The sequence below is a fragment of the Nematostella vectensis genome, chromosome 8 (genome assembly GCF_932526225.1).
Source record: "Nematostella vectensis chromosome 8, jaNemVect1.1, whole genome shotgun sequence".
NCBI lineage: Eukaryota > Metazoa > Cnidaria > Anthozoa > Actiniaria > Edwardsiidae > Nematostella > Nematostella vectensis.
The window spans coordinates 16,286,671-16,303,196 of NC_064041.1; the positions used below are offsets into that span (position 1 = coordinate 16,286,671).

Genomic DNA, 16,526 nt, shown 5'->3' on the forward strand with positions numbered 1-16,526 from the left:
TATGTCTTGGCCCCGAAGAGTGGCATCCACGCTTGGGAACCGAAGATGGGCGCCGCCGACGAAGAGAGAATAGTACTCCTCGGGGTCTAAGCCCTCTGGGCCCTCTTGCCGCCGTTCCAGCAGCAATGGGTAGAACTCGCGCCAGACTTCCTCTGGCCGCGAGCTCGCCGGCATGAACGGCTTAAGCAGCTTACGTTTGACATCGTCGGGGATGTCCATGTCCAGGATGTTCTGGACCAGCCCTGCCAGTACGGCGGGCGCCTCTTTGTCACGCATGCTATTGAGAACCTCCTCTATGTAAGCACGTGTTTGCGTGGCCGACCTTTAGCCACCCGCAATAATCTTTTCCGCACTTCATCCTTCGAACGCTCGGTATAATTGCAAGTCCTTGGGGGTTCGAACTGTATTATTGGAAAAATATAGCCGTGATACTTCATAACAGCTTTATTTATTAGAGTGCAAGTCAGAAAGTTCTTAAAAACGTATGTCATGAAGTACCAAGCTCAATTATCCAAAATGGCGACTCGACTCAAACACGAAATTAGGTTTAAAATGCTTAATCTACGCGAAACGAGTTTCGGTGTCACCGAAAGTCCCAGCCTGGAATGGGGCTGGGAGGGGTCGGAGGGGCGCTGGGCCCCCCCAGGCCTAAGACGGGGCTGGGAGGCCCGGAGGGGCGATTCGCGCCCCCCACTCGTTCCACTGAAACCTCCCAGCCCCCCCACTTTTGTACAGACCGAGGCCGCAGGCCGATGAATTATTTTTATGGCTTTTTAAAATTTTTATACGAGAAGGAAAACTTATGCTGCTGAAGTGAAAGAAGGAACCCTTTCTGGATTAATAAGCCACGAGTGCTCACCTCGCTCGAGCAATTAGCTTCAATGTCTAAAGAGGTTTTGTTTTTTTGTAGCCTGCGTAGCAAGTGTTTCTGTGGGTTTCCAGCGCAAAGAAACGCCATGAAAGCAAAAGACCGCCATTTTGGCCGCGTGAGAAATGTGAGCTCCCCATTTGTCGCGCGGCCAAAATGGCGGTCTTTTGCTTTCGTGGCGTTTCTTTGCGCTGGAAACCCACAGAAACGCTTGCTACGCAGGCTACTTTTGTACAAAATAAGCAGATTTTATAACCATTTATCTTATTTTCCTAAGATTTCATATCATTTTATATATGTACACACGCTATAGAGCAAGATAAATAGCCTATGTTATAATGCTGTCACGCAACGCTCACGTGACAACTCGTCAACTCGCTTGCGTTACTTCACAATTAAAAAACGTTACGCTGGAGAGGTGGAGACATGAATGTAGACTGGCTGTAAAAGTAAAACCAGTAAGACTAGGGGTTCCAAGCTCTGCCTACTTTGTAATCTGATCTTTCATTCGTTAACCTGCTTTTTTATTAGCGAATAAGAGATCACAGTTTTGGTCACGTGTAGTTGAGAAATCACAATTTCGGTCTTCAGCCAATAAGATCATAGCGTTTGTCACGTGAAGTGAGCTCAGCCAATGACACTTCAAGCTTTCGTCACGTGTCCCGTGAAGAGTTTTTCTTTTACAACAAGGCGTAAGACAGACGTCAACGAAAACGACTCTAAAATTACACACCATGTCTTAGCGCAGAGCCAACACGTATTGCTATGGTGTGAGGGGAACTATCTGATATGACACCTTGTTATCGTAAGAATTCATTATATCTTGTTGCTCCTCATTTACCGGCGATTTATATTTTATCTGCGATGAATATTTACAATGTCTGTGCCCGAGGGCTCAAGCGCTCGTCTTCATCTGAATGCCAGATGCGGGCTTCCTGTGGCACCATTACCACAGCTTTTTCAAGACTGGGACCAGCACTCTCGCAGAATTCAACCAGAGGGATCATATATTCCCCTCACCACTAGCTACATCCCCGTGGGGGTACCCCTAGGGATCTTTGTAACGACTTAATCTCCTCGACTTGTTTTCTTAAGTCCAGCACTTGACGCTTGTACCGGTCTATAAACTCCTGCTGTTGGTCCTTAGCAACTCGTAATTGTGCATTAATAGTCTTAACATCAGTGGCGGTGAACTCGGTCCGTAATCTTTGTATCTCTACCTTGAGTTCGTTCAGCCGCGTGGTATTGACTGTTTGCAGACGCGGGACGTCGTTCATCACTTTGTCCACTGACCGCCTGGAGGTGGTGATGGCGCCGCTCGCTTGCTGTGCCGAGGTCAGTGCCTCCTCGCCCGCAGGCTTCGCTTGTATGGACAAAGTCGAGTAGTTCTTCGCGCACGCGTCGATAGCTTGTTTGTTGTTAGTGGCGGTTTGGGTGGCGTTCAGACGGGTGCGCGCATGGTAGTCTGACGTGTAAGGGCTCATGTCTGATTCGCGCTTGAGGATCGTGGCAGATGCGTGGATATTCAACACACCCTGTAATCATAGCAACGTACACGACATTAGACACAGAGGAAGGCGACATATGAGGCCAAGTATTCATCTTAGTCCTCTCTCTCGAATAATATATAGACCGTCTTTGTCACCCTCCTAGTACCAAGTACCAAGGGGAAGTTATGGCAAACTTTCTAATTGAATTTGGTAAATATTAGACAACAATATCGACAGCCTTGTGCACTTGCAGTCGGTCGACAGTAAACGGGAGTGTAGCCAGGGGGGTGGCCTAGGGGGCCTGCCCCCCCCCCCTTATAGCAGCAAAAAATACAGTAAATGTATGAGACATTATCTAAAATACAGGAGAAAATGGGGCCTTTTGCGCCTCCTCCTGTCACAAATCCTGGCTACGCCGCTGATATAGGGGGGGCGGGGGATAGTGATACTTGCAACTTTACGAAGGCTGTCAGTGGTGAGAGGTTAGACAAGACCCGAAACGAAACATAAAACAGATAAGTCAAAATGTATTTGAAAACGTGAGTAGGCAGTTCAAGTAAAACGATTGGGTTGATCATTAGAAGGCGGGGACTGTATAAAATCCAAACAAAAATCTTAAAAATTCAAGTAACCGTTGAGTGCATTATGGTGAAACGCCAGGTCACTTATGCGCATGCTCACCTGATGCTCGCCGCTGGCCAACCTTAGTGCCTCTGTGGCCATGTTTAGACCTTGTGAAGCGATGACTAGCGTCGCCTGGATGGATGCGTTAATCTCGCGTGTGTATGCGATTGCCCTGAGGCTCGTCTGGTTCGCCTCGCGCGCACTCGCGAGGGCCCGCGCGGCAAGCTGTTGGGACTCGTTCGCTTTCGCTTCAAATGTGAGCAGGATCTGTCTCATCTCGAGCGCGTCCCTGTGCGCGTTGGCGGCTGTTGCCACGGCTGCCTCCGCCTCTGCCAGCGCCCGCTTGGCTTCCGCCAGCATCTCGATCCCCGCATTCTCCCGCTCTTTAACCGCTGCAAGAGTTGCCTCCGTGTTGCGCACGGCTGTTTCCGTCTCCGCGACAATCCCTGCGTACTGTTTAGTTAGATTGCTTACTCGTTGGACGGCCGAGGAAGCGTTGGCTTTGGCATCATCCGCTGCCCGTTTTACACTCAGCACCGCAGCCGCGTTGTCAGGACCCAGTCCATTCGCGGCCTGCAGAGCCCGCGATGCCCCATCGAGTACAGCGGTGACATTAGCGTACAAGGCATGCGCGGTGGCATTCGTTTCAGTGGCAAGTCTGCGCACGCTCTGTGCTTGCTGTTCCAGGGCGACCAACAGCTGTGACGTCATATTTTGCCTCAGTCCCGCCTCTAGTGACGTCACATCCGCACTGGTTACCAGTGCGCCAGCCGAGCTCGTTTTACTTGTAATGTCATTACCAGTACCATTTTGCCGCGCGGACTGGTTTGTTGCCATGGAAGCCTGTGACGTGAACCTCGGTACCAGTTCTTTCAGGTAAGTATCGGTCGCGTTGGCCTGGTCCACCGCTGCTTGCATGGTTGACGTCACCACACCATACCCACTACGCACCAGCCCCTCCGTCAGTCTGATGTGATCCTGGATCTGGACTCGTTCTTGCTGCGTTGTCATGGTAACACCCTCTAATGACGTCAGTTCTGACGTCACTCTGCCCTTTAAGACTCTTTCTAGTTCTTTAAGCGTGTCGTTTAGTTTGAGGAGTTCCTGGTGAAGCGTGCCCTCGATGCCGCTCGAGTTCTTGGCATTACTCGAGATCGCTTCCACGCTCACGTTAGCGGCCGCAAGAGACTGGGCGAAAGTGATGTCACCAATGTCGCCGTTCTTGACGCGCAGGATGAGACCCTGTAGATCCTTGATACCGTCACGCAACTTAAACACGTGCTCCTGGAGCTGACGGAAGCACTCCGGGCATTCTGGGTAAATGAAAATATTATTACATGACTCTCCGGGCATTCTGGGTAAATGAACATATTATTACATAACGTAGGGATTCGGACGATGATGGAAACGATTTAGCAGTTTAAGCAAGGTCGGTACGAACAGTGATTGTTAGGTTAATTCTGATAATAAACCACGAATTTTCCTCTAATTTGGCTAAAATGTGCCTTGTTTGCGACTTGCTCTCCATGTTTCATTAGAAAACCCGGCCAAGTTACGTTGCGTAATCCGAGCTACTATCTCGTGACGCGCGAACTGCCCCCGACTCGCTAGACCAGAAGTGCCCGTCAAACCATCAATCAAACACGGAGAGCGCGTTGCAAACATGGCACATTTTAGCCAAATGAGAGGGAAATTCGTGGTTTATTATCAGAATTAACCTAACAATCACTGTTCCTACCGCCCTTGTATAATGTGAAAATTGTACGCCTTCTCTCATGCATGTTGATATTTGTGTACCACAGGGTACCCCTATAAGCGTCCCTACCCCTCATCCCCTACGTGTTTATATTTGAGAACCACAGGGTACCCCTATAAGCGTCCCTACCCCTCATCCCCTACGTGTTTATATTTGAGTACCACAGGGTACCCCTATAAGCGTCCCTACCCCTTATCCTCTACGTGTTTATATTTGTGTACCACAGGGTACCCCTATAAGGTCCAAGTACGATGATGTCTTCATTTGAACGATCAAGTGATCACCTACCGACACATCCTCTGTCTGACGTGTTATACGCGTTCTCATGGCAACGGTCACATGTTCGCCCAGAGATCTTCTCTTTGCACGTGCACTGCCCTGTGGTTGCGTTACACACGGTACTATTACCATATAAGGTATTGGGAAGGACACAGTCACAATCTGTGGAGGTAACGCAAAAGATGAGTGACAAGCAGCTGGGATATTACGTCATGTAAGACACCATAAACAGGCACTATGTCTCTGAATTTAACCCTACCCCTACATGAAGTACTAAGCAGCCTGATGTTACAAAAATGCACCAAATGTAATTCCGTTAGTTTGAATGGCGCAAGCAATTGTCGCAGTTCTAAAAAACACCCAAAACCTCGCCTTCAAAGTCGCCACCAACAGAACAGACCCCAAATATACATTCAAGTTTCATCTGAAGGCATTTGCTAAGACAGCGTGCCCTGATCCCCGATGTAATAACAAAAATAAATCCCTCTAACAGATCCATGCAGTCATACCAACAAAAATCCCCCCCTTCCTTTTTTAAAACCCGATCATACCTTGGTACCCATAGACCCTTCCTTGACGCCTCAGTACTTATCCTTGAGGCCCCAGTACTTATCCTTGACACCCCAGTACTTATCCTTGAGGCCCAAGTACTTATCCTTGACACCCCAGTACTTATCCTTGAGGCCCCAGTACTTATCCTTGAGGCCCCAGTACTTATCCTTGAGGCCCCAGTAGTTATCCTTGAGGTCCCAGTACTTATCCTTGAGGCCCCAGTACTTATCCTTGAGGTCCCAGTACTTATCCTTGAGGCCCAAGTACTTATCCTTGAGGCCCCAGTACTTATCCTTGAGGCCCCAGTACTTATCCTTGAGGCCCCAGTACTTATCCTTGAGGTCCCAGTACTTATCCTTGAGGCCCCATTAATTATCCTAGGGCCCCCGTAATCAGGCAGACATTGGTATATCCTACCTTGGCACCCATTAGACCCTTCCTTGAGGCCCCAGTACTCAGGCAGACACTGGGTACAGTCCGTTGTGTTATCAACACCAGGCTGGCATTGCTGGCAGTACAATCCCTGAGATCCGAGCCTGCAGCCCTTGCACTGCCCAGTCTCACCATCACAGTCAAGGGAGCGGCCTGTACAGCGGCACAGCGAGCATGCGCTGTAGGAGTTGTTAGGCCTGTTGCGGGTAAATCCTGTTCCGGTAAAAAAGGACGTCAACAACAACCATCATAGAGCCAGTGCGTCAGTCAGCAATAAAATATTATTTTGAGATAAATTAATGTCAATGGTGTATATGGTATATTGCTGAAAATAATATGATGTGGTAATGATAATGACGATGATGGTGATGTTGATGACAGTGATGATGATGATAATAATGATGGTGACGATGATGATGATGATGATGATGGTGACGATGATGATGATGATAATGATGACGATGATGTTGACTATGATAATGTTGATGATGACGATGATAATGTTGATGATGACGATGATGATGACGATGATGATGTTGATAAAAATAGTGATAATGGTGGTGATGATGACGATTAATGCAAATGACTTCAACATTTAAGTGTCCCTCACCTTGGTTGCACAGCTCACACGAGAGCCCCGTGTAATTCCCAGATTCACACGTGCAGTTCTCCACATGACCAGCTTTCTCCCCCACAATGCCTTGCGACGCACTGTGCAACTTTATTTCCGAGAGAAGGACCGAACCATTTGACATAAACTGAGCATTCAGCGTTATGCTCATAAGGTCTGACAGTAGTTCTTGCAGGTCACTGGCATTGCGTCTGTTCGGCTCCGTCTTCCATATTCCATTTGCCTCGTGTAGACGCACATAATATGACGTCACTTCCGGTGAGGGTGTCGGCTTGACGTCAAATCGTACGATCCCCCCGTTTGTCTTCTCCAGTTCCCAAAACATCTTCACATTGAGCGGACCCTGAGAGGAATATTTCAGCTTCATCTCAAGAAGCTCCCCGTACGAGTTCAGTTGATTTTCGGTGAAGTTCACTTTGGTACCCAAGGTCATGTTACCCGAGGTGACAAAAGAGAAGTTCCTTCCCTGTGACACGCGCGCCATCGATACGTCTCTCTGGACGAAGGTCCAGTCGATGCTGAAAGGACTCCCTAGGTCTACCTTGATGTACGAGCGCACAAAACCGGAAGCGGAAGTGCACGTGTTTGAGCGGCCAAAGCAGTAGCAAGGAGTGCATCCGTCAGGGTTATTTGGATCACTGTGGTAGGTACCAGGACGACACGACTCGCATTTCTCCCCCAAGGCGTTGCTCTTGCACGTGCAGATGCCGGTTTGAAGGTTGCACTGCTGGCTTTGGGAGCCTCCTTCGTGACAGTCACATGCTCTGTCACACAGAGTGGGCGTGGTTAGCAAGACGGGATGGGCGTGGTTAGCAAGACGGGATGGGCGTGGTTAGCAAGACGGGATGGGCGTGGTTAGCAAGACGGGATGGGCGTGGTTAGCAAGACAGAATGGGCGTGGTTAGCAAGACAGAATAGGCGTGGTTAGCAAAACGGGATGGGCGCGATTAGCAAGACAGGATGGGCGTGGTTAGCAAGACGAGATGGGCGTGGTTAGTAAGACGGGATGGGCGTGGTTAGCAAGACGGGATGGGGGTGGTTAGCGAGACGGGATGGGTGTGATTAGCAAGACGGGATGGGCGTGGTTAGCAAGAGGGGACGGGCGTGGTTAGCAAGACAGAATGGGCGTGGTTAGCAAAACGGGATGGGCGTGGTTAGCAAAGAAATGGGCGTGGTTAGCAAGACGGGATGGGCGTGGTTAGCAAGACAGAATGGGCGTGGTTAGCAAGAGGGGATGGGCGTGGTTAGCAAGACGGGGTGGGCGTAGTTAGCAAGACAGAATGGGCGTGGTTAGTAAGACGGGATGGGCGTGGTTAGCAAGACAGAATAGGCGTGGTTAGCAAAAACGGGATGGGCGTGGTTAGTAAGACGGGATGGGCGTGGCTAGCAATACAGAATAGGCGTGGTTAGCAAAACGGGATGGGCGTAGTTAGTAAGACGGGATGGGCGTGGTTAGCAAGACAGAATAGGCGTGGTTAGCAAGACGGGATGGGCGTGGTTAGCAAGACGAGATGGGCGTAGTTAGCAAGACGGGATGGGCGTGGTTAGTAAGACGGGATGGGCGTGGTTAGCAAGACGGGATGGGCGTGGTTAGCAAGACGGGATGGGCGTGGTTAGTAAGACGGGATGGGCGTAGTTAGCAAGACGGGATGGGCGTGGTTAGCAAGACAGAATGGGCGTGATTAGCAAGACAGGATGGGCGTGGTTAGCAAGACGGGATGGGCGTGGTTAGTAAGGGGATTAGGGACTCTCTCTCGTGGCAGTTATTACTCCCGTGTAACATTGACATGCTTCAAAAACAGGTTGGTAGAGATCTTATGGGCAAAAAATGACAACAGAGAAGATGATGTTGGTGGCAAAGCAGGAATATTATAGTCTAATTATGACTTTGCATTGCGGGATTATAACTGAGGAAACTGTTTTAAATATTAAATTAAGTTTTCGCCAATAAAGATATTAACAATTAAGTGAAGATACATTAAAATTATTGTGTGCTACAATTCCAACATTTACAATGGTCAGGAATACGATTTTTAATTAAACCAGGGTTCGTCAGGTCGTTGAATTAAACCAGGGTTCGTCAGGTCGTTGAATTAAACCAGGGTTCGTCAGGTCATTGAATTAAACCAGGCTTTTGTCAGGTCGACAGTCTTTGACCCTCATTTCATTTGTGACATTTCCCTTCATCAAACACACCCTCATTTCATTTGTGACATTTCCCTTCATCAAACACGCTCTCATTTCATTTGTGACATTTCCCTTCATCAAACACACCCTCATTTCATTTGTGACATTTCCCTTCATCAAGCACACCCTCATTTCATTTGTGACATTTCCCTTCATCAAACACACCCTCATTTCATTTGTCACATTTCCCTTCATCAAACACACCCTCATTTCATTTGTGACATTTCCCTTCATCAAACACACCCTCATTTCATTTGTGACATTTCCCTTCATCAAACACACCCTCATTTCATTTGTGACATTTCCCTTCATCAAACACACCCTCATTTCATTTGTGACATTTCCCTTCATCAAACACACTCTCATTTCATTTGTGACATTTCCCTTCATCAAACACACCCTCATTTCATTTATGACATTTCCCTTCATCAAACACACCCTCATTTCATTTGTGACATTTCCCTTCATCAAACACACCCTCATTTCATTTGTCACATTTCCCTTCATCAAACACACCCTCATTTCATTTGTGACATTTCCCTTCACCAAACACACCCTCATTTCATTTGTGACATTTCCCTTCATCAAACACACCCTCATTTCATTTGTGACATTTTCCTTCATAAAACACACCCTTATTTCATTTGTGACATTTCCCTTTATCAACACACCCTCATTTCATTTGTGACATTTCCCTTCATCAAACACACCCTCATTTCATTTGTGACATTTCCCTTCATCAAACACACCCTTATTTCATTTGTGACATTTCCCTTCATTAAACACACCCTCATTTCATTTGTGACATTTCCCTTCATCAAACACACCCTCATTTCATTCGTGACATTTCCCTCCATCAAACACACCCTCATTTCATTTGTGACATTTCCCTTTATCAAAAACCTGTTCAGATCCCTGAATACTCACTGGCATCCAGCGCTTGTGAAATTATAAAAACCGAACCGGCACTCGGCACACTTGGCTCCATCCGTGCTATTCTTGCAAGTACAGTTGCCTGTAACGTCATCGCACTGTGCATCCGCTGACCCACTCATATTACACCGACACTCAACACACCCACTCCCAGTGGTGTACCCGTAGAACGAGTCGTTACATCTGCTGCACGTGCGAGTGATAACGCCAGGTTTACATGGGCACTGTCCGGATACAGCGTTACACACAAGGTGGTGTGAGCCAGTGGAGACACAATCGCAGGCTACGGAGGAAAGAGTTTAGGTATGAGGCGGTGCTCACGGTTATAGGGTTTAGCCATGATTTCGCCAACAATAACTCCTGTATTGGAGTCCCCCAGGTACATTTTATGATTGTCATGACTTACGTGCACAACCGCTCGATGTGAAGTTGTAGAATCCTGGTTTGCACTTATCGCAGGTTCTTCCAGTCACCCCCGGCTTACATTGGCATTTGCCGCCATACCGGTCACACGTTGAGTTCAAGTATGTCCCGACACTGTCACAGCCACATGCTGGGGGAATTAAAACAGGATGGTTTAAAAGACAAATAGAGTGAAGAAAACACAGCAACCTGTAAAATGTGCTACTAATCATTGTGGCAGTATCCAATGAACTGTGTGCGAGCGTTGATATGTATACAGTAGAACAATTGGGGGCAGGATGAACAACTGCAACTATCCAATAGTCTCAAAATAACCATCTAAAAACAAAGCCTTATACATCATTTACCAATGAAAAATATTTCATAATAGCTCAACCTGTAAATTTTAACAAGATATCCAAGAGAACTCACCCATAGCCCCATTAAACACCTCCGACATGACAGAGAAGGAGATGTTCTTGCTACAGATGGGCTGACTGGTCGCTATTGTGCTAATTGTGGTCCAGTTATTCCAGCACTGCTTAATGGTGTCACTATCAAACCCATGGGCGACGCCCTCTGCCACAGCAACTTTGTACACTCGGGACTCTGTAACATCAGGTAGAATTACAAGGGAGTCGACACCTATTGAGGCATTGAGAGATGACCCTGGGCTAAATGTCACATTGAAATTGTATGTTTGTCCAGGACACATGACGATAGGTGTGGCTGCCCGCCGTGCCAAGCCCCGCCCTGCTAGAAGACCAGTGACATTCATAACCGTCATGTTTACACCCGAGCAATTCCCAGCAGCCTCGGCTGAGATGTGAATCTGCAAAGAGTCAGCGCCCGTTGCCAGGTCTGTGTACCGCAGCATTAGGAACCATTTCCAGTTAACATCAACTCTGGCCTGGAAATTGATATACTGTCCAGGGGTGATTCTACCATAGCCTGTCCCAGTGAAGAACTTGTCCAGGTCAACAGTGTTTGATGCTTGCATGTAGTCGCCTGTTGCTTCCTCGGCTTCGAAGGTCAGATAAGAGAAGCTGGGGGTGAAGTAACCGGTGGTGACGTCGGTACAGCGGGTGCCAATGATGTTTGTACGGCACATACAAGACCCTAAACACGTAAGAGGTGGGTTCAATTAAGTGTTGCAGAAATAATGGCTAGGGGAGGGTGTACATGCATAGATATTTGCAAAAACAGGTGATTTTTCAACAACTTTAATCTCAGTAGGAAAAATTGTGTTTTGGTGATTAAAAAAACACGTGTGTCTACTGTTCGTATATCCCTGCTGTTGGTATGCTCCTAGTGATTCTATTTTAACAAGCTTAACTCTAAAAGGCATGTCGAAATACATCGGCTATTGAATTGTCCCACATAAATTACTCTCATGGTAGCACAATCAAATGCCCAAATCAAATTATAAACAGTATTTATGTAAAGCAAAATTACAGTGGTGTTATGCAAGGGTAGTAATATCAGTACTGACGAACCCCAGTGAGGTAACTTGATGTTATGATGTAAAATGATTTAAATGCTTTCAAAAAACTGATAGGAAAACGCAAAGATGGTTCATTGTGCAAGAGATTTTCTGTTTACGTAACTTATGTATATGACTGCATATCCCTACATCAGATCACCAAATTACTACAGGATATTCACATCACCAATTTACTAAACAGGGTTTTTTCGTCTACATAGACAAACCTCTGCTTGAACACAAATTTCATTGATAAGCTCACTTGATCAATTCGCTGGAAGTACCGCAAACAATCCCATTCTTTCCTCTCACAGACAAATGTCTTGAATATTTGGCACATGGTTCCTGGTCTATCTAAGAATTTGATAACTACTACTAATGATATCCGTAGTATTAAGGCAGCTTCTACGGCATCCATATTTCCAGCGCCTTTCTAGATCCAAGTATCGAAAAATGATACCAATGAGAAACAACTGAACAAACACATGCAATGACCGGGGTGGGCAAGACATTTGTACATGCCGATTAGGGCCAATCAGAGCATGCTTTTTTATATGCATTGTTTTCTAGCCAATCCCAGTGGTCCCAATATAGGGGACCCGAACATGAAAATTTTAAGGTATTTGTATCAGGCCCTCTTTTTATTGCTTCCCAGTATATACTTTATAGGTAACGATAAAAGGGCCTGACACTTGGGCTATGCTAGAGATAACAAACCATGCACAAGGATCCAGCGTACTTTGGAAGCACCCTCAAAGTACACTGAATCCTCGAGCATGATAACAAATAAGATTGATTAATAATGGATGCATTCACTTTTATTCTGACATGTGACATATCGGTGACTTACCAGTGGTTTTGTTGCAGATTTGGAGCACAGAGCCACCGTAATCACAGTCACATCTCTTGCAGTCCGTATCGAGGGTTTTTGGGAAGTCCCAGTAGCCATGTTTACACTCTTGGCAAGTCCGTGTGTGAACATTAGGCTTACAAGAACACTGACCGTTGTACTGGTCACAATTGAGGGATGCATTCACTGTACCATTACCAACACACAGGCATTCTGAAAAAAAAGATAATGTTTTAAATGTTTATTTGCCACATACAAACACAAAACATTTATTTTGAAAAAGTTTAAAAAAAAAACATTTTTAAGATAAAAAAATTAATTGTTTGGGTCTGCATCAGTTGTTTTTTCTTGGCCTGCAGTAAATGGCTATGTTTTTGTGGTAACCCTGCCACTTGAGGCAAAATCAATAAAGTAAAATAAATGAATAGTGAAAAGCAGTTGCTTTTTTTGCTTTTGCAAACCAATACAGCAAAGGGAAAGAAACTGGTCATCATTATAAAGAGTACAAATCTTACATGTATGTAAGATTGTAATAACAATACAATAAATAAATGTGTTTTTTTTTATAATAATTCTAGTGGCTTCTTACCCGTACAGTAGCCAATTGGTTCCAGGGTGTATCCCCAAAACGTATCGGCACAAGAGTCACATTGTCGCCCTGTGACATTAGCCCGGCACTCGCACTGTCCTGTCGTCTGATTACAAGTACCGTTATTGGTGATGCCTTGTGGAAAACAGTTGCAGTCTGAAAAAAGAAAGGAGTCACTCAGATGTGTTGTTAAATATTCCTTACCATTAATAATCAGAAACTTGAAAGAATAATGACTGAGGTTTCATCTGGAAAACAGTTGCAGCCAACTTACACTTGTTGTTGATAAATATCACTTCCAATTTCTTATCATGGATTGGACAATTGAGAATAAAATGACCAGGGTTTTCTCTAAGAAATTTGAGTATTGGTTGGCTAGGAGATTGAGTCGGCTAAGAAAGCTCTACACAGAAGTACAGATTTGTGCATAAACTTGTTTATAATTAAGACAATTGTTACCTGGACATATCTCAGGGTGGTTGAGGGACAGACTCATGTTACGGTAGAATTTGTCTTTGCAACGCTCACAGAAATGCCCTTCTGTGTTGTGATAGCAGTCGTCACAGGTGCCGTACCCTTCCTGTTGGCTGTAAGTACAGCTATCCGCATGACTGTGGCACTCACATCCTACAACGAGCAGAAAGGATTTTATTTAATATCAGGTGTCCTGATCAATGTAAGGGCAAAATATTATTATAATACCTGATGTTCAATGCAGAAGTGTTAAATGTTACTAGATTTGTTTAATCCATGAGATGTAAAATTAGAAATTCCATATAATATAAAAATACAAGACAGTAAAAAATACAAGACTTTGGAAATTATTGTGAACTATTCCTCTATTTTTTGTGTGTGTAGATTTTTGTAGCCTATTACACTGAAAATAGAAAAAGCTGCTTATTAGTCAAGGGCAACATAGAACATTTCTGCAACTTGCAAAAACTGACTGAAACCAGGAAAACATCCTGATGATTCCATCTACGCGGGAATACAGCTAAATGGCTTCCCATACAAAACTCACAAATGGCTTCCCAAAATAAAGGAGGGACTAAACATTTTCTCTTTATCAGAGTAGTTTGAAATTCTCAATTATGACAGTCATTACATTAACAGGTACACTTCAAATATAATTGGGTCCTTGTTCGAGTTGTCAAACATTTAGTAAACAAAAACCAGCCGAAATAACCGTCCATCATCAAACTTGACTTCACTGCAAATACGACGATATAAACTACACGTAAAAAATGTAAATGCCAAAGAACACCTATGGATTTATATAGATTTTTTGGGGGTAGGCAATGTTCTACATTATAAATTGTATAGATATTTACCGTTATCAAAACATAACAAAACAATATTTTCTTTATTTTAGACCAAGAAGCGTGAGTAAAGTCTGCTTGCAAATTCCGTAACTTTATAATAAAAAGGATGGTATTAGAAAAAATTAGGAGACAACGTCTAGATATTGATGAGTTCATTTTGATGCGAATGGGTTGTGCAGTAGTCTTAATTTAATTCGATGCTTTACTAATGTCATAGAGACACCCCCGGAATTGAATCAATTGTTTCAACAACAACTTTCGCATCAAGCAAAAAATTTAATAAATAAAAAGTAAAAACTATTAGAGATATCGATGCTATTGTCTTTTGTTTTTGGCTCAATAACAACTTTGAAATAGTTGAAAAAGGAGTGATAGTGTCATAATAGCATTTAAATTATTTATCAATGCCCAAAAGTCACTTGAAACTCGCTGATAAGTAACCTAAAACAGTGGTCACTTTACTTACTTTCGCAAGGATTCGGCTCTGTTTCTGATGTCGCCGGCATCCACGTCTTGTTGTTAAATAAAGGCAAGCACCTCTCGCAGTCATCTCCTGTGGTATTATGCAAGCAGTCGCAGTTCTTGCCCGTTTCATGTGGGAAATCGCACCATCGAGCGTGCCCATGGCATTTACATCGGGCAATCACTTCCAGATCGGAGACCGCGTAATAATACTGCTTTAGAGTGACTTCGTCTTTAGCCACCTCCAGTCCGTCAGTTCCGGGGTATTCCATTCGCAAGCGCAAGTCTGTAGCACTGAGGTATTGCTGAACTTGAGTATCGAAAAAGCTGGCTTTGTTATAACGTCTCAGGAAATCAAAAGTAACCTTGCCGTTCTGCTGTGGCGAACTCGAGCTGTACTTCTCCGTGCATTTAGCGCTAAAATCTCCAAATCTGTTTTCGGTGGGGTCCGTATTTTCCATACCGAAATCTTTACGGCAATTGAACGAGTAGTACTGCAGCGGATCCCACGTTTGGCCCTTGTCGAATGACTTCTCCAGTATTGCTTTCGAAGGACGGGGTGATTCGAATGTGAACATGATATGACCCGTAATGTCATAAGTTTTATTGAACGAAATAGAGACGTTAACTTTAAGATCGTCTCTTGGGTTTTTCTGATACCAGTCCCACCAAGTCTCGGATTGCCAAAAAGTGGCATCACTTCCAGGTGACTTATCCGCTATGTACTCGATCGGGTGCCTTTCTGTGGGACTGGAGGCGTTGCATTTAAAGCAGCCATTGAGAGGTTTAACCCGACAATATTCAGACGGAGGGCTCCCACAAGTACTGGTACTACTCACTGCTCGGTGTTTCATTTTCGCAGCAAATCTAGGCTCCGGAACACACGTTTCAACGTCGTCGTATTTCTCATTCTCGAAACACTCGGAGTTGACTTTTGAAACCGTCAGTAAGAACAACACCATGCCTAGGCCTCGCATCTCTCCCTATTGGCGCTTTACGCGAATTCCGTCGACTAATTGGAGCACCAAATTCCTTAGCCGTAGCGAGGAAACTCGTCAAGGGATTCACGAGGCGACCATTTACAATTTCAAATGCTGATTATAACGACATAATACGAACCTATTGGTGAGGAAGGCACGCAAAAATACTCGACCTCTGATTGGTGGGTTTTGTTATAACCGTGTTGTCATGACGACTAGGTTAGTCATTTATTCAGAAAAATCAACAGAACGGAACTCAAACGTCAAACTCAAGATATCAAGAGGGCAAATAACGAGAAAATAAACATCTTTAAGAAATCTAGGGGCTGTATTTCCATTGGCCAGAATCTGGGTATTTTTTCTTGTTTTCTCGGTGCGCGAAAAATCAATTGCTGTCGACGTGATGATTTCTAGCGTCGGAATGTACATTTCTTTGTTTACGTTGAGTGCAAGCGTGTCTGGCTCCGTAACGGCTAAAAATAAGTATCTGCCGAAAAAAGGAAGACATTTCCAGGGCAGATTTCAGTGATCTATCAGTACAGAGAGCGATCAGATTAGACGGGAAATCTCGTTAGAGCGATGAGTGAACACCTGTTCCCTGTAGATTTCGGGAACTAAGTTTTACCGTTGTCATGGAGCGATGCGTTGATGCGATCTAGCAAATAATCCAAACCTGTTGACCCCGA

General features: G+C 45.1%; 1 protein-coding gene across 1 annotated transcript; it reads right to left on the reverse strand.

Annotated features, from left to right (window-relative positions):
* Positions 1-1,115: 1,115 nt before the first annotated feature.
* LOC5507977 (laminin subunit gamma-1) lies at positions 1,116-16,010 on the reverse strand. Its single transcript, XM_048730885.1, has 12 exons — positions 14,865-16,010; positions 13,536-13,703; positions 13,077-13,232; positions 12,488-12,700; positions 10,587-11,273; positions 10,159-10,305; positions 9,747-10,035; positions 6,612-7,396; positions 5,987-6,214; positions 5,027-5,179; positions 3,040-4,295; positions 1,116-2,403 (listed from the first exon to the last, which is right to left on the reverse strand). The coding sequence occupies exons 1-12, from the start codon at positions 15,835-15,837 to the stop codon at positions 1,891-1,893; spliced, it is 5,568 nt and encodes a 1,855-aa protein (XP_048586842.1). The 5' UTR covers positions 15,838-16,010; the 3' UTR covers positions 1,116-1,890.
* Positions 16,011-16,526: the final 516 nt, after the last annotated feature.